At 46.5% G+C, this 25,251-nt stretch overlaps 1 protein-coding gene and 1 long non-coding RNA gene across 2 annotated transcripts; both read left to right on the forward strand.

Annotated features, from left to right (window-relative positions):
• Positions 1-2,437: 2,437 nt before the first annotated feature.
• On the forward strand, positions 2,438-3,853 carry LOC308168698. The gene is made up of 3 exons (XR_013937740.1): positions 2,438-2,523; positions 3,300-3,375; positions 3,651-3,853. It is a non-coding gene; the product is annotated as an uncharacterized lncRNA (long non-coding RNA).
• Positions 3,854-9,151: 5,298 nt separating this feature from the next.
• lpcat4 (lysophosphatidylcholine acyltransferase 4) lies at positions 9,152-16,481 on the forward strand. Its single transcript, XM_080543309.1, has 13 exons — positions 9,152-9,618; positions 10,447-10,810; positions 11,236-11,348; positions 11,595-11,655; positions 11,746-11,804; positions 12,835-12,869; positions 13,102-13,156; positions 13,404-13,486; positions 13,593-13,718; positions 14,264-14,417; positions 14,881-14,973; positions 15,193-15,328; positions 16,090-16,481. The coding sequence occupies exons 1-13, from the start codon at positions 9,556-9,558 to the stop codon at positions 16,272-16,274; spliced, it is 1,527 nt and encodes a 508-aa protein (XP_080399435.1). The 5' UTR covers positions 9,152-9,555; the 3' UTR covers positions 16,275-16,481.
• Positions 16,482-25,251: the final 8,770 nt, after the last annotated feature.

The following is a 25,251-nucleotide window of genomic DNA, read 5'->3' on the forward strand; positions in this document are numbered from 1 at the left end:
GCCACACAGCCCATGTTAACAGGTTAGAGCAGCCACACAGCCCATGTTAACAGGTTAGAACAGCCACACAGCCCATGTTAACAGGTTAGAACAGCCACACAGCCCATGTTAACAGGTTAGAACAGCCACACAGCCCATGTTAACAGGTTAGAACAGCCACACAGCCATGTTAACAGGTTAGAACAGCCACACAGCCATGTTAACAGGTTAGAACAGCCACACAGCCCATGTTAACAGGTTAGAACAGCCACACAGCCAGTATGAGAGGCGCTCTCACGCAAGTTTCCGCCACGCACACACACGGGTTAGGTGGTGAGTTTTAGGCATAAGCTCCTGGCCTCGAGAAGTCAAGTCAGACTTCGGACTAAACTGTCCCACTTTCCCCTCCCTCCTTCCCCACAGAGTGGGAATTCTGGACTAGAAGGAGCTATGACTATATTCGGTTGTTAAGTCTGACGTCAAACGTGACGTTTAGCAATTTCCGGGTCCAAACCAGAAATTCCCTGCACCAGAGTACCAGTGTACTACAGCGGTAGAATGACAGTTTAATCGTTTTTTAGACTGGGATCTATTCATACAACAAGGGACACAGCAGCACTTTCCCGTTTTTCCCATGTTTGTCAGCGTCTTTGAGCCTCGGAAAAGCGCTATATAAATATAATGAATTATTATTATTACTGAGGCATTTCGAAGACAGCGCCTCAGCCAACTTTGGACCCGGGAAACACGTTACGACTTAACAACCGAATTCCCAGACTATATTACAGTAGGGTCAGTACCAGTCACTGGTTTAGGTTTAGTGTCGACCTCTCTGCACGGCTGTTCTAGTGTCAACTGTCACTTAGATCCAACTGTCACTTTCAAATTAACCTCAAGATTCCTCTATATACCCTGTCTCTGCTAGGGCCAGACTTGATGGCGGGGGAGTTGGAGGAGCCCTATGATGAGAAGTGGCTGGAGCGCTACGCGCCTGAACGACTGCTGGACCAGAGCTTCATTCTCCATCTCAGACTCTGTCCCCGCAAGTATGCCGGTCCTGTGTTGTGTTTTGCATTTCATCTGAGAATTTGCTGGAAAGTACGGAGCCCCCCTGGGGTCACATGGTAGAAAACAATTATTTTATGTGTGAATCCGTTCCCTCGGTTTAGTAATTCGTTAGGGTTAGGGTTAGGCCCTACGAGCCAGAACGATCGCAAGGATTAGGGTTAGGGTTCGAATCCTTGCGATCGTTCTGGCTCGTAGGGCCTAACCCTAACCCTAACGAATTACTAAACCCAGGGAACGAATTACTAAATCGAGGGAACGGATTCACACATCCAAAAAGAAAAATTCTACCATGTGACCCCAGGGGGGCTCCGTAGGAAAGTGATCATGGCAATTATGTTTTCTTTACAGATTTACTTTTCTCATACATTTCTCACAAGTATAATGGGACTAACACTAATAGTGTGTGGGTGTGTGTTCGTGTTCGTGTTGGTTCTCCCCTCCCTGTCTCAGGTTGTTGGTGAGGTTGCTTGTCCACTATGTATTGAAGTACTTCTTCATTGGAGACCAGGCGCAGAGAGTGATGGAGGGAGTCAACGCACAGTAAGAACAAATAAACATTCTTAGAACTGGTGGAACATTCTTAGAACTCTTAGAACTGGTGGTTAGGGAAGACTTGTAGAGGTAGACATGGGCAGAAGGTTGGGCCTCATTGATTCCATTCCATGCATTATAAACACACGTTTGAAAGTCTGGGTTTGGCTGGTGGAGGTACAGGGGGCGCTTAGGTGGCGTAGCGGACTAAGCCTTGACCATGTAACCGCATGGTTCCCGGTTCGATTCCGGCCGCGGACATGTCCTGCATGTCATCCCTCCTCTCTCTCTCTCTCTCACCCATACTTCCTGTTATATCTCTACTATCTCTATCACAATAAAAAGAAAAATATGAGTGGGACTGCCCCACTCAGAAAAAGAAAATTACACAAAAAATGTTTTTGAGAGTACAGGCTCAACGTAAGCTCTTCCTCTGATGTCTACCTCCACAAGCCTCTCCTGGTAACATTCAGTAAAACACATAATGTGGGCCAAAGAGGGATTAATAAGGACCAAATCCCTTATAGTACCTGTCCCGCACCATGCTCCAACCAGCAGGGCCATTAGAACCACGTGTCTCTTAATCTTTTTTTATTATTATTTTTTTAAGTAATTTTTTTCTGAGTGGGGCAGTCCCACTCATATTTTTCATTATTTTTTTTATTGACGGATACAGTAGAGATTTAGACAGGAAGGATGGGTGAGAGAGAGAGGAGGGATGACATGCAGGATATGTCCCCGGCCGGAATCGAACCGGGAACCCCTGCGGTTACATGGTCAACGCTTAACCCGCTACGCCACCTAAGCGCCCCTAACTCTTAATCTGTAACCCTCTCTGTCCCAGGGAGCTGCAGTTCTCCATGCCCAAAGTGGACAGGACTGGACTCCCCGCATGGTGGGATGACGAGGCAGACCACTCTTTGCTTATTGGAGCCTATAAACATGGTACTGCTCTCATGCACATGTTACGGTACATGTGGGAATACGGTGCATGTGGGAAAACTAGGGTTAGGATTAGGTGCTAGGGTGACTTAGTACATGCTGGCATGTCTAACCCTAACCCTACCCCTAACCCTAACACCTAACCCTAACCCTAGTTTTCCCACATGTACCGTAACACACACACACTGCTACAGACACACACTGCTACAGACACACACTGTTACAGACACACACTGCTACTACAGACACACACACTGCTACAGACACACACTGCTACAGACACACACTGTTACAGACACACACTGCTACAGACACACTGTTACAGACACACACTGCTACAGACACACACTGCTACAGACACACACACTGCTACAGACACACTGTTACAGACACACACTGTTACAGACACACACTGCTACAGACACACACTGTTACAGACACACACTGTTACAGACACACACTGCTACAGACACACACTGTTACAGACACACACTGTTACAGACACACACTGCTACAGACACACACTGCTACAGACACACACTGCTACAGACACACACTGCTACAGACACACACACTGCTACAGACACACACTGTTACAGACACACACTGCTACACGCACACACACACACACATACAGAGTTGCAGGATGATGTCCATATGCATGTAAGGAGCTTGTTTTAGCCCAGCCATTGTACACTGTATCGTAGTGCTCACTATTTCAGAGTTTTTTAAACCACTTCATTTCCATGGTTCTTTTTTTCTGTGTTTGGTTCTCTCAGGGTTTGGCCACCACAGCCGTATTAGGGCAGACCCCTGTCTGTGTTTCCTGAAGAAAATCGGCTCTCCTGGTCCAACGTAAGTGAGACGCGCGCACGTGCACACACACACACACACACACACACACACACACACACTGTATCTTCTGAGGAGGGGTAAGCTGTCCTGACCAGGTGTAAGTTCATCCCCCTATTCACTGAACAAAATACAATCCCGCCTGTTCTATTCCCTATTCTTCATCTTTCCATGCACCTTCAACTCTCTGTTGGATCATTTATACCATTCACACATTCCATCCCTACCAAATATTCCTCACGCTGAAAAATGGTATCTGTGATTTATTTGTCCCCTAGAGTTAAGAAGAAAACTAAGAAGAAACAAGCTAGTATAAAGAACAACATTGTCACAGAGGGCAACGGTCCGGATCAGGAGATCAATTGGCCGCAAAGGCAGTCAATCAAACAGCGACTGCAGAAATTGCTCGGCGCACTCCGGCAAAGTGGAGTTGAATTTCCATGCTTTTCTCCAGCAATTGAAACAGCTAGACAACTTCTGTAATTCAATTTAATATTTTAAATACAGTGTGACAGTTTGTTTAAACATTTTCAGACCTTAACATAATGTCTCATTCTGTTTAACCAAATTGTGCAGCACGCTGCATATGTGGTTGTCTGCGTGTACCGGTAACTCTCCCTTCATTGTTAATCATTAGATGACTATGAAGGGCATTTGCAATCACCTCAGAATTACCATTTTGTTCTCGATCTTTGTGTGAAGTTAAGGTTTTGGGTTTGGTTAGTGGTTAAGTTCAACCTCCGCCCGGAGCATTGACTGCTTCTTCTTCGATTCCATTCTGTGATTTTAGAATCACCTGCTTGTTTGACATGGGCCAGGGTCAGTAGTACTATCTACTTCATTGTTACCGTTCGTTCACTGTCTTAAGTCATGCTGTGTATACGTTCATGTACAGTAGTTGTTTAGTTTAGTTGTTGGTGGGAAGCAGCCACTCTAGCCTCCTGCTGAATGTTTTTAGCAATTTTCAAGGATGCTTTTTCAATAAATAAAAAAAATATTTCTTTAAATGTGTATTTATAGTCCTGTGTTTCACAAGACACGTCTGACCTGTCCAAGTGTCCTGGAGCCCCCAACCACAAGCATAGGGTAGGTAGGGTACACTACGCAAACACAGCAGTTCCTTGAGCAGAGTCACACAGATGAGAGTGGAAACGTACAGCGCACAGCTTCATCAACAGACATTTCGTGAGCTTAGAATGAGAAGGTTCTATCTCCGTTTAGGGTAGTTCAGAGATATTGAGCGTCAAAGTTTTTACATTCCATTATGTTTTGTGAGATGGAACCTTTGTATTTTATTAATTACTAACTCAAAAATGTAAACATTTAAAAAAATAACACCACACGGGCATTAATAAACACCTAATGGATCAGATTATGTAAAAAAAACTAAATTTTGACAAAAATGGAGATGGAACCTTATAATTCTAACGTCACGAGATGTCATCATCAGAGAGGCTCTTTACGTTGTGCTATAGAAATAGAAGGATTACAACGTGTTCCAGATATATGCTTTCTGCTTCTTTCTGGCAATGTTCTGATCACTTCACTCTACTGAGTACACCCACTGCAGTCGCCATGGGGATGGATGAAGGTCACACCAACGTCAGAGAACTGAAACGTGTGTGTGTGTGTGTGTGTAAGAGAAAGAAAAGAACAAGGGAGAGAGATGTTATGAATTGTGAGGCTACAGAGTGTGTGACTGAAGACTCCTGTTCAGTTCTAAAAAAGAGGAAAATGAATAAAATGTGTATTTTGTAATCACTCCTGAGAGCCAATAGTTGGTGCATTGTTTACAATAGCTGTTCATTGTGACAGTTCTTGCCACTAGGGGGCAGGTGGGCACGTGACGTGTCAGGTGTATGAGGTCACAGGTAATGAGGTCAACACTATACGATGCATACATGTAGAATTACAAAGATAGTACAGTCCATTAATAACAAATCAATTACAATGACAATTAGCACAATATAATCCATTAAAACATAAAAATCAAGTATATTCCTCGGATTACATAATAATATAGATCAGTGCATACTATGTAGTATACCTACTGTACTTACCATACTGTATAGGCTACGTATCACTTCATAACTGTACATATGGTGACGTTAGAATTATAAGGTTCTATCTCCATTTTTGTCAAAATTGAGTTTTTTTACATAATCTGATCCATTAGGTGTTTATTAATGCCTGTGTGGTGTTATTTTTTTAAATGTTGACATTTTTGAGTTAGTAATTAATAAAATACAAAGGTTCCATCTCACACAACATAATAGAATGTAAAAACTTTGACGGTCAATATCTCTGAACTACCCTAAACGGAGATAGAACCTTATGATTCTAAACGGAGATAGAACCTTATGATTCTAAACGGAGATAGAACCTTATGATTCTAAACGGAGATAGAACCTTATCATTCTAAACTCACGATATCCTATGTACTTATCTTACTATACTTATCATTTCCTAACTGTACATATCCTATTTTGTCTACAATATCATGTTTCGCACTATATCACTATTTGCAGTTCTGGTTAGATGCTAAACTGCATTTCGTTGTCTGGTACTTGTACTCTGGAATGACAATAAAGTTGAATCTAATCTAATAATAAGTAATTGCCAGTAGGGTTAGGGTTACCTAACCATGCATGCAGTGGACCCAGAATCAAGAATTGATCAAAGGAGATACCATAGAGGCTTGGAACATAAATTGTTTGTTTTTTATTAAAACATTTCACTGTTTGAATAGTCTGGTGTGATTACCTACATAGAAAGTTAGTTTTGTCAGGAAATGTTATTGCTTATAGGGTGGTTTGTTTAACAACATATTGAGAAAAACATCCGAACGTCAGTGGAAACCAAAATCTACAGGGTGACTTCAGGGGCCTCATTTATAGAAAGTACTTAGATCATTTTGATCTTACCCGTGTCGTACATAGAAAACCACGTCAACGTAGTGATTTATACAATTTCAACGTGAGTCTTATGCCTCATATGATAAAATCCACCACCTCCTCTGATTTTCTTTTACAACTTGAGTACTGGTTAGTCATGATCAAACATTACAAACGCAACTTACAGAGAAGCCACCCTTCTCTGCCCTCTCCCGCTTCCAGACGAACGCCTACCCTATATTATAGCACTTGGCTTAATTCAGCCGCTACAATTGAGCCGCTATCACTGGGCGTTAATACAAACCTCATTCACCTGCGTTCATTTTACCTGCGTTGGTATTTATAGAAGGAAGCACGTAGGCCTACGCAATTTTAAACATGCGCAGCCCGTTTTTATAAATAATGCTTACGTCCGTTTAGAAAAATGTGCTTACGTGAAAGTCAACGATGACGTTCAAGTACTTTTTTTTATAAATGAGGCCCCTGGTCTTCCATCCTTCAACAGTCTTCCATCCGGTCATACAGTCTACTATGCACAGAAGAAACACCAACCAGAATCATTTTAGTCCAATCTAAGTTCCAACAGTGATTTTCGTCAATGACACACACACACACACACACACACACACACACACACACACACACACACACACACACACACAAAGGGTGCTACACCTCTCACACCTGACGGAAGTGGCAACAGCAAATTCCATACATTCTATTCTCGTGGGATCTTTCTTCTCACTTCTCGTTCGTCTACAACAATCAACAGTTAGTAACCCAATATAATATAGTAATAACAAGGCGACAATTGTAGTGCATAAGGTTGTAGTAGTGTAAGTAGCAGCAGTAATGACTGAATAATAACAATAGTAAACAACAGTGTAAGTAGTAGGCCTAGTGCAGCAATAATTGACAGTAATACTGCAAAGGTGCGATGAATGTATAGTGGCAATAATGTGGTGATTGATACTGTTGCGGTAGTGATGGTTGAGCAAGGGGCCGCAATACTATGAATGAATGGTCTTTATTGTCATTGCTACAGTACAGGTACCAAACAACGAAATTTAGGGTGCTCAATAGTGCTACTATAGTAGCAATAGTGTTGACCTACTGTCTAACCAACCACTACAGACCGACTAGTGTTGAGCTCAAGTTCAAGGGGGTGTTCAGGGAGGCGGTGGCCTACGGGTAGAAACTGTTCCGGGAGCCTGTCAGACCGGATCTGGATGCTCTGGTACCTTTTGCCAGAAGGCAACAAAGAGAAGAGGGAGTGGCTGGGGGCCCTGGTGATCTTTCCCAAGCCTTTCACTTCTTCACCTCTCAGAGTTTAAAGGTCCTGAATGGTTGGTAGTTTAATAATAATAATAATAATAATTCATTATATTTATATAGCGCTTTTCCGAGGCTCAAAGACGCTGACAATATGGGAGAAACGGAAAACTCAGAAACAACAAGCAACAGATAACATGAGCACATGGAACACAGAGTTAGCGAACGGGGAGGGGGGGGGGGGGGTGGTAGGGACAGGGGAGATGGTTAGGGGTAGGGGAGGCTGTATGCATGTCAGGGGGGGAGGGGGGTGGCAGGGTTAGGGGAGATGGGTAGGGGCCCTACCCACAGTTTGCGGCCTGTGTGTGATGGTCTGGGCCATTTTCACCCCCCCCCCCCCCCTCTGTAGAGCCTTAGGGTCCAGGGAAGGGCAGCTGCCATACCAGGTGGTGATGATACATACAGCCAGTCAGGATACTGTCTTTAGGTGCATCTGTAGAAGTTTGTTGTGGATCTGGGGGGTGTGTGTGTGTGTGTGTGTGTATGGTGTGTGTGTATGGTGTGTGTGTGCGTATGGTGTGTGTGTATGGTGTGTGTGTGTGTGTGTGTATGGTGTGTGTGTATGGTGTGTGTGTGCGTATGGTGTGTGTGTATGGTGTGTGTGTGTGTGTGTGTGTGTGTGTGTGTGTGTGGAGTCTTGGTATGAGCACTTCCTCCCTGCACAATAGTGAGAGGCAGTGGGCACTTTCATGGCTCAACATGTGGTAACCTACATGTACCTAGCCTAGCCTACATGTACATTCATTCCCTTACAGTCAGACCAGTCATGTCCGGCCAAGATTGGAAAAGTGCCAAGTGGACATTGCATGCAATATGTTGACACTGCGACTCCGACTTGATAAGAGAAAAGCTCAAGAAGAACTGAGTGCATTATAAACACAGAGCATAATCTCAGTCCCTGGTTGTCATGGACTCCTGAACTTTGCACCACAACAACAACATTCCAAATTAGTTTACTGTTTAGCCAGATGTGTGTCCCCCTTGGGGGGGTGTTTTGTTCCTTGGCTTGATTTTTTGGGGGGGTCGAGTTGGGTCGTTAGTTCATATTGTTTGTTTTGTATTTATTGTTTATATATTTTTGGGGGGATTGTTTTGTTACGGCACTTGTAGAGGCAATTGACGCTATACAATTAAATGTGTATATAAAAAAGAAAGCGCTGTACAAATACATGTTTTGGATTGATCGATTAAGACTTGATTTTTGAAGAAATGACTCGAATGTTTTTCCTCATTGAAAAAAAAAATCCTTGAATGACAAATAATTGCATCATCGTTGTTCAACTCTCGCCCAGGACTAGGCGTCAAAACCTGTTGCACTCGCTGATTCACAAAATCATCGTTAACTTAAGGCTTTTATTCTTTAATAACCGGTTGGACTCGTTTCTACTCAGTGTAACCAGGAGGAGATGTGAGGGTTGTCAGGTTTGTTCTTGGGGGCGGGCCAGGTGAGTTAAAGAGGGTGGTCCCTCATTAAAGAGGGTGGGCTCTCACACTGAGAGAGGGATTTTATTTGTTCATGTAGGAGCCACTGGGGAACTTTCCTTCTTGTTGGAGGAGAAATCAGCGTTTGGTTTGGGAATTACGGTACTATTTTTACACGATTTGTTTTGCACGATTTTGTTCGTTCGTTCATTCTAACCTTCATCACTTTCACCTTTTTGGATCTTTATTCTCACATTGGATCTTTATTCTCACATGAACGCGCGGGGAGTGGATTTGCACTCGGATCTCCTCCTGCATCGCAGTTTTCTTCGCTACATTTAATCTGGATGTTCTTCTAAACAAGGACACTTCTTATCCGATTCATTCTCATGCGTTCGCTCGGATAGTTTGGACTTGACGTTTTACGGACACATACGCACACTGCAGTTAACCCTTCACACGCACAGGTACAGAGTCCAAACACAACAGGGTTACATAGTTACATCCAGGGTTAGTTACAGGTTACAGAGTCGCCATGGAGAGACATCCACACCCATTTGTGCACAAAGTGATCCTAACTCCGGCACAGAGGATTCGGGTACGTTTGTTTTTCTCTTTGCTTGAAGAAAATCAGATGAAGTTTATTGTTGGAAAGGACAGTTGATTGTTGATCCGTCAGAGAGAGTGTGCGTGTATGTTTGCATGGGTAATATGCATGTGTCTATCTATCTATGCATGCATGGGCCGAACATATCAACAATCATATGATCCACCAGAAGGATTATGCAACACATTGTTATCTTTGTCCAAACAGCTTCATATTGGAGTGCACGTCACACATGCGCAGTAGGGCTGGTTAGCCCAATTGCTAGTTTTCTCATCCTCATTCCCCCCAAAACTTAACACATAGGCTACTGCACGATCACAACCTCCAAAACCTGCCAAGTCATATGCACAATGCATGACGTCATTTAGAAACGCGCACGAAAGAAACGTGACAAATGACGTATGATGCATGTGTTGATCAGTCACGACGATCAGGACTGTCTGGATAAGCCTACAAGTGTCAATAACAATAGGAGCTACTATCGAAGAAGCAGATTCTGTACATCTAAAACCTTTTTTACATAACAAGCACACACGCGCACGCACACATGCACACACACACACACACACACACACACACACACACACACACACACACACACACACACACACACACAAGTGTCAATACAATAGGGAGCTACTATCGAATAAGCAGGTTCTGTGCATCTAAAACCTTTTTTACATAACAAGCACACACACACACACACACACACACACACACACACACAAGTGTCAATACAATAGGGAGCTACTATCGAATAAGCAGATTCTGTGCATCTAAAACCTTTTTTTACATAAACCCATTTCCCCCCCCATACAGGGTTATGTATTGGGCTGTGTCCTCTTTCCGATCCGAATGACCCTCGCCGCGCTCTGCTTCCTCGTTATCTGGCCTATCGCCCGGCTGCGATTGGCCGGCCTGTCCAAGGAAGAGCGGGAGAAGCCGGTGACTGGCTGGAGGCGATGGCTGATCCACCCGATGGTCCTGCTGCTCAGCCGAGGGGTGTTCTTCTCCCTGGGCTTCTTCTGGATGCGGGTCAAAGGTCGGCGGGCGGGTCTGAGAGAGGCGCCGGTTCTGGCCGTGGCGCCGCACAGCAGCTTCCTGGACATGCTGGTCTTCTGTCCCGCTCAACTGGCCACCGTGGTGTCCCGCTCGGAGAACACCAGCCTGCCTGTCGTAGGGGGTGAGTGATGGGTGGGGATGGAGAGGGAGGGAGGGAGGGAGATGTTGAAGAAGAAGAATGGGGGGGGGGAAGAAGGGGGAGAAATATGATGATGATGATGATGTAGAGAGGAAGGAAGGAGAAAGCAGTGTGTGTGTGTGGGGGGGGGGGGGGGGGATGGGAGAATGGCAGAGCAATGTGGTGGGACGAGATGGGAGGATGAGAGGGACTCTTTTGTGTTGACGTGGTCTGGAGTGGAGGATGGTGGAAGTAGTGTTTGATACATTTCCTCATTCCGTCGGTTCAATGCATTACAATGAGCCCGTCCTCCTAGTTCTACCTTTACCAGCCTCCCCCCCTGATGTGTGAGGCTACTCGTGCTATCTTTTACCTCAACTCTCTCTCTCTCTCTCTCTCTCTGTCCCCACTATCTCTCCGTGTTCCAGCTCTGTTGGAGTTTAACCAGGCTGTGATCGTTAGCAGAAAGGACCCTGACTCCAGGAAGCAGTGTGTCTCCCGCATCAAAGAGAGACTTACCTCCAACGGAAAGTGGCCTCAGGTAGGTGAGGGGGGTTAGAGGTCGAAGGTCAGAGTTCGACGGAGATCATATCAAGACCAATATAGATGTTGTGTGCTCTATACACAACCTCACTGATAAAAATACTGCGCGGAACTGTAAATGTATAGATGTAGACTTCTATCTTTACCCCTTTGTCTCTCTCTCTCTCTCTCTCTCTCTCTCTCTCTCTCTCTCTCTCTCTCTCTCTCCATCTCAATGTATTCCTCTCTCTATCTCCTGAATCAGATGCTGATGTTCCCCGAAGGAACCACCTCTAACGGGACTGGTCTGATCAAGTTCAAGCCTGGTGAGTAGAGACAAACAAACAGCAACATTTTTAGAGAGAGAGAAAGAGAAAGAGAATATATGAGACCATTTCCCCCTTTCTGTCATCCAGGTGCATTCTTAGCTGGAGTCCCTGTCCAGCCTGTCTTGCTGCGGTACCCTAACAAGCTGGTGAGTGGACCGGACTACATTTTTGGCATTCAGCAGACGCCTTATTCCAAAGCGACTTACAATCAATACATTTGAATACTAAGCAAGTGAATCATCAATCCTCCAGTCGTAGCAGGAAGAGTAATCCAGCTCAGGCCCGGGGGGCCATTGATAGAAGGAAAAACTTTCTCCCATCACCTTCTTCTAAACCTATTTATTTTATTTTTTTACACTGGAGAAACAGAGAAACAGTACAAGGGAGGCAATAGAAGTTTTTAGGGACACAGTAGAGGGGAAAGCGGGTGTCTTTAGGAGACGTAGTGGTGAGGGTCAGAAGATGTCTCAGGAGCAGTTAAGGTGTAACCTGAAGAGATGGGTCTTCAGTCTACGACGGAAGATGGTGGGTAGTGACTCTGCAGTTCTGACAGCCGTGGGGAGCTCATTCCACCAAGGCTCAACTGTAGGATCATGTTGATGGACTGATTGACGTCTTTTAATCATGATGTTTGTGTAGAGGGAACTACTTAATTGAAAAAGAAGAGAACGCACACCGCAGAAAACTTGGGCGAGGTGCTGGCGACGGAGGAGCAGAATACTAACGGATAAAGTAGAAGCCTCTAGAACACTCTCGTTCCAGATGCAAAAAAAGTGTATGTTTATTGACAACGGTTTCGGCCGTAGCCTTTTGTCAAGTCTTACAGAAACCGTTGTCGATAAATATACACTTTTTTTGCATCTGGAACGAGAGTGTGCGGCTTCTACTTTATCCTTGTGTAGAGGGAACTGCCACGGCATGCCAGGGCGGGGTGTGTTAGAGCTTAGCTCAGTCACTGTATGTCATGTTTTGCAGTGTCACCGTACCTGTGAGGGGTGTGTTAGAGTTTAGCTCAGTCACTGTATGTCATGTTTTGCAGTGTCACCGTACCTATGAGGGGTGTGTAAGAGTTTAGCTCAGTCACTGTATGTCATGTTTTGCAGTGTCACCGTACCTGTGAGGTCATAACACAGTTGAGTCTTCAACCTGTTTTCTCTTTTCCCCCTCTCATGTTAGGATACTGTTCGTTGGACTCATATGGGCACATCCTGGTAAGAGTCCTCTACATACGGTTAATACTGTTAAGTTAGGGGAGGATGGGGGTGGGGTAGACATCGGAAGATGGGCTCAGTGTAATACATGGAATGGAATGAGGAATGGTATCAAATACGGTGTCAGGAGTGGTAGTAAAAACCGTCCTCCAATTTCTACCGTCACCAACCTCCACTGATCTACATCCAGTAAATATGTTAATGTCACTTAACATTGATTTCCTCACCTCAGGGTCGAGACGTTGTGGCACACCACTTCTCAGTTCTACACTAATGTCACTGTTGAGGTAGGCCCATCTCCTGAGATACTGTCAATATTCTAAATTACATTTGATGAATGAATGTTCTATTCTCTCATTTGCTACAGTACCTGCAAGTATTAATGTCCTGTTCTCTCATTGGCTACAGTACCTGCACGTATTAATGTCCTGTTCTCTCATTGGCTACAGTACCTGCACGTATTAATGTCCTGTTCTCTCATTGGCTACAGTACCTGCACGTATTAATGTCCTGTTCTCTCATTGGCTACTACAGTACCTGCCGGTTTACACCCCCTCCCAGGAAGAGAAGGATGACCCCAACTTGTATGCAGACAACGTACGGAAGCTCATGGCCAAGTAAGTTCACTGTGTGCGTGCGTGTGTGCGTGCTTGCGTGCGTGCATGCGTGAACTCTGTGATGTTTTGCGTGCGTGCAGGCGTGAACTCTGTGATGTTTTGACAGGGAGCTGGGAATCCCTGCTACCGACTATGAGATGGAGGGTCGTGTTCTGGTGAAGAAGCTGGGAGCGCTCTCCCTTCCAATAGAGCCTCCTGCCAGGGCCACACTCACACTACTGCACAAGGACGGGTAAGGTGTGGGCGTGCGCGTGTGTGTGTGTGTGTGTGGTAAACATGCGCTAATTTGTGTGAATTCACACAAATTGAACAACAACAACAACAACACTTGAATTCAGTTATTCTCATAACTTGTGTCCTTAACTTCTGTTGATGGTCTGATCTTTACACTGATATGACACTGATCAGAGACACACCACCACTGTACCGTCATAGTTCTGTGTAAATATGACAAGCCACCTAAAATCTGCCCCTACAGAAATATCTCCTATTGTTCTCTTCTACGAGTTATCAAAGTTGCATTTTGATTCACTTTGGAGAGAACGAGTGCTATCTCAACCGCTGGCATCAACATCAGCTTCCTACATCAGTGTTGCGCACAAGAGATGCATTGTTACCTTTTGTGTGGAAAGACTTTATGCCGTCGTCTTAAATGAACAAAATAGATTGTCTAGGTAAATTAATATTTGTATAATTTTAGTGGCACAGTGATGGGATAAGCAGTGTAAAGATGGCTTATGTCTCTCTCTCTCTCATCTCTCCATCTTTCTCTTCAAGTCGGAAAACATCAGAGTTAGAGGCAGCACTGAAAGGGATGATTGACAGGTGTCAGTCAGGTGAGGGTTGGCGGGCCACTGTGGATGAGCTGACCGTTCTCCTGGGACTGTCAGACAGACAGACGGCAGCCAAGGTCTGGGCTCTCTACTCAAAGGTAAACTAACCAGTAGCCCCCCCCCCCCACCTGCAGGGGTGATAAATGACTCTGGCTTCCCCCTCCCCCCCACCCCCAAGTCTGCCCAGGACTTAATATGCACTGGACTCACTGTAAAAACTCTGCACTGCACTTTTATATATGTAGCACTATCCAATGCACTGTTGTCTGTCCTGTGTTGTCCTGTTTTTTGCATTTGTTTTTGTTCATGTATACACGTGAAAAAAGCATAAATGCACCTACTGTAACGCCAAAGCAAATTCCTATATGTGTCAAGCATAATGGCAATAAACGTTATCTGAATCTGAAGATCTCGCACTGATCTCAGTAATGTCATTTGTGTGTAAGAGAAAAGGAATACAATCAATGTGTAAAAAAATAAAATAAAGCTGTGGATCTAGCAGTGTGTGCGTGTACTTGAGTGTGTAAATAATGTAGTGTGTGTGTGTGTGTGTGTACACAGGATAACGTTGTGGATCTCCGAAAGATCTATCTGAGTGTGACAGCGGTGTCCGGCCTCGTGGGATTCAAGAGTCTCCTTCACACTGCATTCACTGTAAGTGTGTGTGTGTGTGTGTGTGTGTGTGTGTGTGTGTGTGTGTGTGTGTGTTTGTACTGACCTTAGAGACAAGTGAGAGGTGTCATGTGTCAGTAAGTGAGAGGTGTCATGTGTCAGTATGGTTTTTTTCACATTAAAAAACAACGCTTTTAATGTGTCAGTATGTTAAACCTTGTATCATAGTAAGGGAACATGTACATTCATTGTATGTCGCAGCTGTACGATAGAAACGATAAAGGGAGCCTGGATGCAGTGGAGCTGGGTGACCTGATGGGGGCGCTGGTCGGAATCCCTCAGTACCACTCAGACGAGATGTACACCGAGCTGTCCACTAGAGGGCAGCCCACTGAGGGTGAGTCTCTCGCTGCATATAATAATAATAATAATAATAATAATAATAACTTTATTTGTATAGTGCTTTTCCTGCAAACGTTGCAGCTCAAAGTGCTTTAATCATTATATAATCTTAATTTAATTATTTTCTAACTTAAATGCAATATTAAAAGGATGGGGTTTTTATAATCTTAATTTAATTATTTAGTCATTTTAAGGCAATATTAAAAACGTATAATAATTAATATGTATAATTTTTAAGGTTTTTAGTCTTGACTTGAACATATTAGCTGAGGTTGCATCCCTAATGTAAACTGGCAGTGCGTTCCACAATTTGGGTGCATAAAATGAGAATGCAGCCTCACCAAATCTCTTCTTTTGTACATGTGGTACACAGAGAAAACCAGTATGAACTTAACCGATAAACAACCAGATCCATCTTGTTAAGATGCTTGTCTAAAGTGTGATGAGTGTCCTACTAAATACGCCTGTTCCCCAAGACTACTTTGAGGGGATTTTAGATGAGCTATAACCAAGTTACTTATTTTTACTTCCATGGGTCCAAACAAGCTTTCATTTCTCGGTCACTCTTTGTCCTGTGTTGCACTTGGTTGGCATGAAGTAGGTAACATAGACACGGCTGTTCTAGTGTCAACTGTCACTTAGATCCAACTGTCACTTAGATCCGACTGTCACTTTCAAATGAATCTCAAGATTCCTGTATATACCCTGAGTAGGTTGGCCATGAAATCCTGAGTGTGTTTTGTTGTGTGTCCGCAGAGGAGCTGCTGGCCGCGCTGACGACACACCCCACCTACCGGGGGTTGGCCCTCGAGTACCTCCGGCCAGACCCGACCCACCCCATGGTGTCATCCTCGCCCCTGACCAATGGGAAGGCAGGAAACAACAATGGGGAAATGCATAATAGTAACGGACTAGCTTCGTCCGATAAAAAGACTGACTGAAGCTTGGGGCCGTTTAGAGATAATCACAGACATCCCCTGCTTAGGGCAGCGAATATATGGACATTATATTGCTGCTCTCTGACGGGATGGTTAACTACATAAAGGGGTTGTGCATCATTACTTCGGTGTGTGTGTGTGTTAGGGGTGGGCATCGACGATCGATAATTGATCGATAAGGATCTTGGTCGATCACAAAATAAAACATTTGGTCGATCACAAAAAAAAAAATTGTGATCGACCAAATGTTTTATTTTGTGATCGACCAAGATCCTTATCGATCAATTATCGATCGTCGATGCCCACCCCTAGTGTGTGTGTATGTGTGTGGCCCACTAGCTGTAAAGCATAGTTTACAATGTACATAGCTATGACTTCTTAACATTACTTTCCTTGCTCTACTGCCTTAAGGTGCCGTGAAAAGTGGTATCACACTCTCTGTTATTTAAAGCCATACATTTAATGTGATTGTTTTAAAACGAAAAAAAACATAATATATATTTGTTGAAGAATATTTTTTGTCTTATTTTGGTTTTGCTTTAAAAAGGGATGTGGTATGTGAAGACATAATACAATACTTTGTAAACCAATTGATTTTTTTTATGTTTAAGGACTATTCTCAGGATTTTTAAAAACAATATTTTAAAATTGAATCTAATAAACTGTGAATAATGACATTTATACATCACGCTGTCGCTCTCCCCTCATTGCTTCCTGCGTCATTCTTCTCTCCACCTCTCTCTCTTTCGTTTACTTCTCTCTCCTCTCTCACTTCCTCTGTCGATGCCTCTTAGCCACTCTGTCGCTCCGCCTCTTTCTTACTCTCTCCATCACCACTTTTTTCACCCTGTTTCTGTCTGGTGTGTGTGTGTGTGGCACTGGACTTGCTGATCCTCCCGTTTGCTGTGTTTAGAAGCGGGAGCGTCAACGGCCCCTCCTCCCCTTTTCACTGTGGTACGTTTCTCTCCCCTCTGATTGGATGACTGGATTGCCTCTTTCTTAGCCTTTGTCTTAGCCAAGGACTTACAACACGGCCCCTTGTTTTTAGTTCTCCCTCCTCCCGTTCTCTCTGTCTCAGTATCCCTTACAGTGGAGCAGGTGGGCTCCTCCTCTGTAGCTTGAATTCTCTTGTTCTTTACCTCCTCCTCCATCCTCCTCTCCCTACTGTCCCCTCTTTCGTCTGCTTTTCTTTTCTCTCCTTTCATCTTTGGTTTTCTTCTGGTAGAGTCGGCTTCATTGTCCTCCTCCTCCTCCTCCTTTAAACACGTCTCGTTCTCTCCATTGTTCGCCACGGGCTCGGTCACCGTTATCTGTTGTCTGGTGGCCTTGGCTTTCCCCTCTTTCCCAGCGCCTCCTCCTCCTCCTCTTTTCTGTCTCTTCTTGGGGGGAAGAGAGGCGGAGTAGATCTCATTACCACTACTATCTTTCATGTGTCCGTCCTCAGGGTTCTCCTGTCCTAATGTCTCCTCTACTCCTTTGTGAGAATTCTGTCTTTCCTCCTCTATTATTCCCTTTGTTTTCATGTACTTTAAGACTGTTTTCCCTCCTCTTGTCTTTCTATTATTATCATCACTCCTTTCTCTCTCCTCCACCTCCTCTGTCTGTTTCCTCTCCTCTGCTTGACAGACAGACAGCTTCAGATGGTAACAATGCTCTAGTGCAACACTGCTTGTTGTCGCTCTCTCGTTCACCTTTTTGTAAACATCACTTTCGTGATCGTTTTTCCCGTTCTCTTTTTCTTCGAATTCCACACTATCCTCCTTCCATTTCTGCTTCTTTTTTATCCACTTAAGACTCTTTGTCTCTTCACCGATAATTGTGTTGGCTGGTGCGCCTCCTCCACCCTTCTCCCGGATACTGTCTCTTCTTTCTTTCCTCTTATCATCCTTCCGCCCTCTATCTTTCACTTGTTCTGTATCACTCTCAGTCTCACCACCACTACTGGCTGGTGGCCTTGAGATGATTGGATGTTTCTTTTCTGCTTCCGCAGCTTCTTTTGTTTGACCTCTCGTCATAGGACTCGTTATAGTGTCGGGTTTCTGTTCCTCTTTCGCCTCCCCCTCTGGTTTCCCTCTCTGTCGGTCTGGGTCTTTCGCTGGAGTTCTCTTTGGCTTCTCCTCCTCTTCCCCCTGTTCTGCTGCGGCCTTGCTTTTCCTTCCATAGCCAGTAACGGGAGTTGACACAAGGTTAAGCATTTCTGTGTTATCTTTTGCCTTGTCCTGCTTCCCATCTATCTGCCCAGCTACCTCTACCGTTGTTGTATTAGGCCTTTTTTCTACATTTGCAGTTAAGCTTTTTTGTCTGGCTCTTGTCACGGGACTTGACCGAGGCTTCTCAGTCATTACTAATGTACTAGTGTTCTCCTCTGGTCTATCTATCTCTTTACTTTCAGTGTCATGTTTCTCTTCTTCTCTCTCTACTGTCTCTACTGATTTGCTTTTCCTTCTCTGGGAAATGGGTCTAGTGGGAGTTTGTATTTTGGTTCTCTCCTCCGCTACCTGCTGGTCCCCCTGTTTTCTCTTCTTGTTCTTCTCTCCATCCTCCGTCTCTTTCTCTGCAGTTCTCTCTGTCTTCCTCTCCTTGTCCTCTGTGGGCAGGCTTTTCCTTCTCCGTTTGGTCACAGGGCACGACACGGGACTCACTGTTTTAGTCTTTGCCGTGTCCGCTGTTTCCTCCTTCTCTTTCTCTGCATACGTCACTTTGCTTTTCCCTCGTGCTCTCATCACATGACTTTCCACAAGACGGGGCCTTTCAGTTTTTTCCTTTTCCTGTTTCTCTGGTTTTTCTGTCTCTCTCTCTTCCTGGCTTCCTTGTTTCGGAGGCTCTCTCGGCGTCACATTCTTCACCTTGGTTGGAGCGACACCCTCCTCCGTCTCTGTATCTGTCTTCTTGTCTTCCTCCTTTGCGGCAGCTAGGTCTTTCCTTCTCTGTCTCGTCATCAGACATGACATCATAGGACCTGTCAGGGGATTAGGCATTGCGGTTTTATCTTTCACTTCATCCTCTAGTTTCTCCTCTGTCTCTTTTTCTGGTAACTTTGGTTTTCCCTCTTCCTCCACTGCTGTAGCTTTGCTTCTCCATCTTGCTTTGGCCATAGTACTACTCCTAGTACTGACCATAGTACTACTCATAGGACTGACCATAGTACTGCTCATAGGACTGCTCATAGGACTGACCATAGTACTGACCACAGGACCGAGCCTTTCGGGACTTGTCTGCTTTACCTGGGTTACCTCTCGTTCCTCTCTGTCTCTGTACGTTTCATCCCTCTCTCCCTGGCCTCCCTGGGGAGACTCTGTCAGTGGCTCCTTGGTCAGAACATCATCGTCCTCTTTTTCATTGTAAACAGTGGCGGTGTCATATTCTTCTTTTACCTCCTCCTCTTCCAGTTGGATCATGTTCCTCTCCTCCTCCTCTGTTTTCACTGTTCCCTCTCTACTCCTATAATCCCTCTCTTTTTGGGGGGGGGCTCTATCTGATATCCTCCTACTACATATGTCGCTTTGCTTTTCACTCGTCATCCCTCCGAGTCTTCCTCCCTTCTCATCCCTCTCCTCCTTCACCCTCCCTTTGTCTGTAGTCTCGCCACTCATCATCTCTCTGCCTCCTCCACTATCTGTTTGTTTATCTTCCTGGGTGGTCTGTGCTGCTGCCGCCTCCCTCTCTACCTGAATATCATTCTCTTCTTCCTGCTTCCTTTCTGTTGTTTCACTGTCCATCTCAGCCTCCTCATTCTTCTTCTCCCCCCCCCCACCCTCCGATCCTCTATCACTCTCACACCGCTGTCCCTCATTGTCACCCGAGACTAGTGTCTCTTCCGCCTCTGCTGTCTCTTTGCCTCCATGCGAGGAGGTGGAGGTTAGGGGAGGGACCTCCTCCCCGGCTTCCCCCAGGGATAGGAGCACATGCTTGGCTGAGGTAATGGTGGTGGTGACTAGCTCCTTGGTGGCTGAGACCCAGCACCAGGGTCGTGGCTGTAGCTGGGTGTGGAGCTCGAAGATGTCCTCCAGACACACAGCAGCAGGGTATGGAGTGGGGTCGTCCTCCCCCACCTGGGTCAAGATAAGAGGCACCGTAGTTAGGTCAGTGTAAACCTTCACACCACCATCAGGGGAGGCAGCAGGGGAGACTAGGGACAGTGTGTCGGTCATGGCCAAGGTGGTGGTGGTGGTGGTGGTAGTCATGTCTGGTAGATGTTCATTACTACTATCAGCACCATCTCCACCTCGGGACTCGGGAGTAATGTAAAAGGCCCCACCAATATTGGTGGTCATGTTTACTAGAGGTTCTTGGACAATAGGGATTGAGGAGACAGAGCCTGGGTGGCCGTTTTCAGTCACGTCTTGACCACTACTGCCCATAGACAAGACGAGAGGCCCTTCTAGTGATGGGACTTGGAGGTCCTGGAGGTTTGTGACCTCGCAGGCTGAGTTTAACCAGGCTGTTGTAGTAGTGGGGTAGTCCTCTAGAAGAGCTTCGCCAGGGGGGTAGTCCTCTATAAGAGCTTCGCCAGGGGGGTAGTCCTCTATAAGAGCTTGGCCAGGGGGGTAGTCCTCTATAAGAGCTTGGCCAGGGGGGTAGTCCTCTATAAGAGCTTCGCCAGGGGGGTAGTCCTCTATAAGAGCTTCGCCATCAGCATCATCTACACCTCGGGACTCGGGAGTAATGTAAAAGGCTCCACCAATATTGGTGGTCATGTTTACTAGATTGTCGTTGTTGCTGATCTCTGTGGCTTGAACGGCGACACTGTCCGAGTCCGCTTGAGTGTTTGAGTCGACCGATGCCGCCTCGGTTTCATCCATATTTGTCCCCTTTGGATCAATTAGACTATAATCTGGTGGTTCAGTACTACTGTCCAGGGCTTTAGTAGTCCAAGTGCTTCCTAGAGACACTAGAGCATTGTTACCATCTGAAGCTGTCTGTCTGTCAAGTAGCACCACAGCATTGGGACTATCAGAATGAGCTTGAATGTTAGCGCCATCTGGTGGTAACAACAGTTTTGGCAGCTGTGAGTGTAACACCGCCCCCTCCTCCTCCCCTCGTCCTGTCTTCTCAGGAGGTGCCTCCACCTGGTTCCCCTCCAGGGCCTCTCCAGGACCCCCCTGTTGATCGAGCGTCCCTGGCCCAGGTTGAGGCTCCTCTGCGGGGGTCGGGAGGGAGGAGGGAGGAGCCCCTCCTGCTGGCTGTGGATGCTGCGGTGGTTCTCTCGGTTGGGCTGCGGTCCCTGTCTGGTCCCCGACCACCCAGCCCGTCAGGTGCCTGTCGACGAGTGTGTCTATAGAGGGGCTGGAGACAGAGACAGCCATGAAGAAAGAGTGAGCGGGCACCGTGTTCGCTGACGGCATACCGTCGTCATAGGTGTGGACGGGAGAGGAGGGGGTGTGGGCGGGAGAGGAGGGGGTGTCTCTGGGTGGGTGGGACATCTGGAAGGGACAGGGGTAGCGGGGGGTCCAGTTTAGGGGGCCGGAGGAGCTCCCCTCGCATTCGCCGTCTGTTAATCTGTCGTCTTTTTCTGGGGGCGGCTTGGAAGCTCTGGTGGTGGAGTGTCGGAGAGCTCGCATGGATAGGACACTCAGGTTGGGAGGGCGGGGCGGCGGTGGTGGTGGTGGGAGGTCAGTGGACAGAGCCCTCCCCTGATTGGGTGTCAGAAGACAGAAGGGGTTGGGGCTGAGTTCTCTGGGGGGGGAGGCAATTGGGGGAGTGGGCAGGCCCAGACTAGAGACAGAGGAAGGGGAGGGGGAGGGGGAGGGGAAGGGATAGGTCTGAATCAGTGTCGGTTCTCCCTCTTCTTCTTCTCCCTCCAGGTCCTCTTGTGTCGGCACGTCCCCATCCTGCGTCCCTGAGGTGGGATCGTCCTCTCCCTCGCTCCACACTTGTCCCTCGTCTACACTCTTCTCCTCTATTACTGCTTCCTCCTCCTCCACCTCATTCTCCAGAGGAGGCAGGATCTTTAGGATTGTCTGAGGATTGTTATCGTTTTGGTCACTTAACAACATAGGGGCATCATGCAGGGCGGCATTCAGTTCCCCAGACATGGTCGAGGTTGAGGCAGGCTCAGAGGTCAGAGGAGCCCCTGACCCTAACCCTAGAGGAATGCCCTGGTGGTAATGATCAGTGTCGTCTGAGTGTGGAACGTTTGGTTCTTGGACAATAGGGATTGAGGAGACAGAGCCTGGGTGGCCGTTTTCAGTCACGTCTTGACCACTACTGCCCATAGACAAGACGAGAGGCCCTTCTAGTGATGGGACTTGGAGGTCCTGGAGGTTTGTGACCTCGCAGGCTGAGTTTAACCAGGCTGTTGTAGTAGTGGGGTAGTCCTCTATAAGTGCTTCACCAGGGGGGTAGTCCTCTATAAGAGCTTGGCCAGGGGGGTAGTCCTCTATAAGAGCTTCGCCAGGGGGGTAGTCCTCTATAAGAGCTTGGCCAGGGGGGTAGTCCTCTATAAGAGCTTCGCCAGGGGGGTAGTCCTCTATAAGAGCTTGGCCAGGGGGGTAGTCCTCTATAAGAGCTTCGCCAGGGGGGTCATAGGTCATCTCAGTGACAGTGATGCTGCCTGGGTAGCGTTGTGGCTGGTAGGAGGTACCTGAAGAGGTATTGCAGTTGTTGTAACTCTTAAACGAAGGATCAGTGGTGTGCAGTGGTGCATTGTGGGGGTTGTAGTTGTTGTTGTTGTCGTCGTCGTCTCTCATAGGAACAAACACGAACTGTGCATCCTGAGGGCCGTTCTCGGTGAACAGGAAATGATTAGGAGGTGGACCCATCTGAAACGCATCGTTGGGATTAACGTTTTCCATCTCACCGGGCATAGGGACGGGGAGAGAGTTCTCGGGGAAGACGTACATTTCTCGCGGCGATGCGTCGTGGCCGTCGTAGCTCTCGGGAGCGACGGGTAGAGGCGGGACAGGATAGGGGATTAGTGTGGACAAAGGGAGCGAGAGTGAGTTGTAGGGGTCACCGTTTTGCTGTCGAGACGGACAGGGGGGTCCTAGAAACTGGAATCGTGTGTCGGCCTGTGGATTTGCGTACGACGTACAATAGTCTGGAGGAGGAAGGATGATGTAATTACCGGGCGAACTACTTTCCTGAGGCACGACGAACACAGGTGGTGCATTCTGGTCGTTGAAGTTTGGCAAGTTTGGCACGGTGTAGCTGGCGTGAGGCATACTGGTGATGAACATGCTGGACATGTCAACTTGTAGGCCGTGTGTTGGTACAGGAGGGGCCGGAGCCACCTCTCCATGTGGTGTCAGAGACTGAGACTGTGATCGCTGGGCGGAGGAGGGCACAGCCTGGGCGTCGGTACCGGTGCAGTCCAGGTTAGAGCCGACGACACCAGCAGGTATATCTGGGCGCTGCTGATCCACCTGTGAAGTTAGAGGGAGAGACGGATAGAGAGTGGGTGAAACTAAATCCTGTCGGGTGTGACAGTGAGGGTGTATGACATCATGTCAGCAAATAATGGGTGTTTCAGTTTGAGGTACGGGTGTAGATTATATAGTGTATAGATTATAGTGTTCCCATCTCTGGCTGTCATTTTTTCATGCGAAGAATCTTGCAAATAATCTCGTCCAAATCTGCAAAATCTTTATATCTTGTGGGATACCATATTACCGGTATACTGCCCAACCCTAGTCGGGGGAGAGAGTGAGAGAGTGAGAGAGTGAGAGAGTGAGAGAGTGAGAGAGTGAGAGTGAGAGAGAGAGAGAGAGAGAGAGAGAGAGAGAGAGAGAGAGAGAGAGAGAGAGAGAGAGAGAGAGAGAGAGAGAGAGAGAGAGAGAGAGAGAGAGAGAGAGAGAGAGAGAGAGAGAGAGAGAGAGAGAGAGAGAGAGAGAGAGAGAGAGAGAGAGAGAGAGAGAGAGAGAGAGAGAGAGAGAGAGAGAGAGAGAGAGAGAGAGAGAGAGAGAGAGAGAGAGAGAGAATATATTACCTGTGTCTCCTGTGTGAAGAGGTCGATGGGGTCTGGGTCTGCGGAGAGGAGAGAGGACAGGTACTGCAGGTCTATCTCTGCTCCCACCTGAGTTGAGTTGGAGAGAAACACAGATTGAAAGTTTTTATACAAAATCCATCTCATGATGACATAATATTGTGACGTTAGAATTATACGGTTCTATCTCCGTTTTTGTCAATTTTGTTTTCTTACATGATCTGATCCATTAGGTGTTTATTAATGCCTGTGTGTTTTTTGTTTTTATTATGTTGACATTTTTGAGTTAGTAATTAATAAAATACAAAGGTTCCATCTCACAAAACATAATGGAATGTAAAAACTTTGACGCTCAATATCTCTGAACTACCCTAAACGGAGATAGAACCTTAAAATTCTAAGCTCACGATATGTTGCTTTTTCAACAAGCACCAACAACAACAAACTCTTCATGGAATTAACTGAATTCTGAAAAACGAAAAAGTTAAACCATTTACCTGGGTGACAAACTCCTTCTGGCTGCATAATTCATCCAGGTACTCTGTGAATGAACAATTCCCCTCCTCTCCCTTCTTCTCTTCATCCTCCTCCTGTTGCTGACCTTTGACCTTGGGGTCAAGAAGAGCCTCCATTACCTCAGTGTACTCCTTCAGAGCCCGCTCCTCCAGGACTTTAATGTCCACCCCGACGTTCCCCGCCTGGCCACCGCGGGGCGCTCTAGGACCACTCTTGCTCTTCTGGGTTTTGCCCTGGTTGGCTTTGTTGCCATGGCTGCCTCCTGTCTCTTTCCCTGCCGCAGCCCCCCCCCTCTTCAGAGTGTATCCTGCAGGCAAATAATAGAATGGTAAATGGACTGCACTTATGTAACACCTTTTTTGCTGCTCCAAAGCGCTTTACAACGGCCTCTCATTCACCCATTCACGCACACATTCACACACCAATGGCGGCAAGCTGCCATGCAAGGCGCCGGCCCGCTCACTGGGAGCAATTTGGGGTTCAGTGTCTTGCCCAAGGACACTTCGACATGTGGCCAGCCGGGGCTCGAACCGCCGATCT

The sequence above is a fragment of the Nansenia antarctica genome (assembly GCF_963989245.1).
Source record: "Nansenia antarctica genome assembly, chromosome: 12".
NCBI classification, from domain to species: Eukaryota; Metazoa; Chordata; class Actinopteri; order Argentiniformes; family Microstomatidae; genus Nansenia; species Nansenia antarctica.

Coding starts and splice junctions, on each gene's coding strand:
- lpcat4 (XM_080543309.1), top strand. CDS start 9,556: ATGGAGAGACATCCACACCCATTTGTGCACAAAGTGATCCTAACTCCG. Junction 9,619..10,446: donor CTCCGGCACAGAGGATTCGG/GTACGTTTGTTT, acceptor CCCCCCATACAG/GGTTATGTATTGGGCTGTGT. Junction 11,656..11,745: donor TCTGATCAAGTTCAAGCCTG/GTGAGTAGAGAC, acceptor TCTGTCATCCAG/GTGCATTCTTAGCTGGAGTC.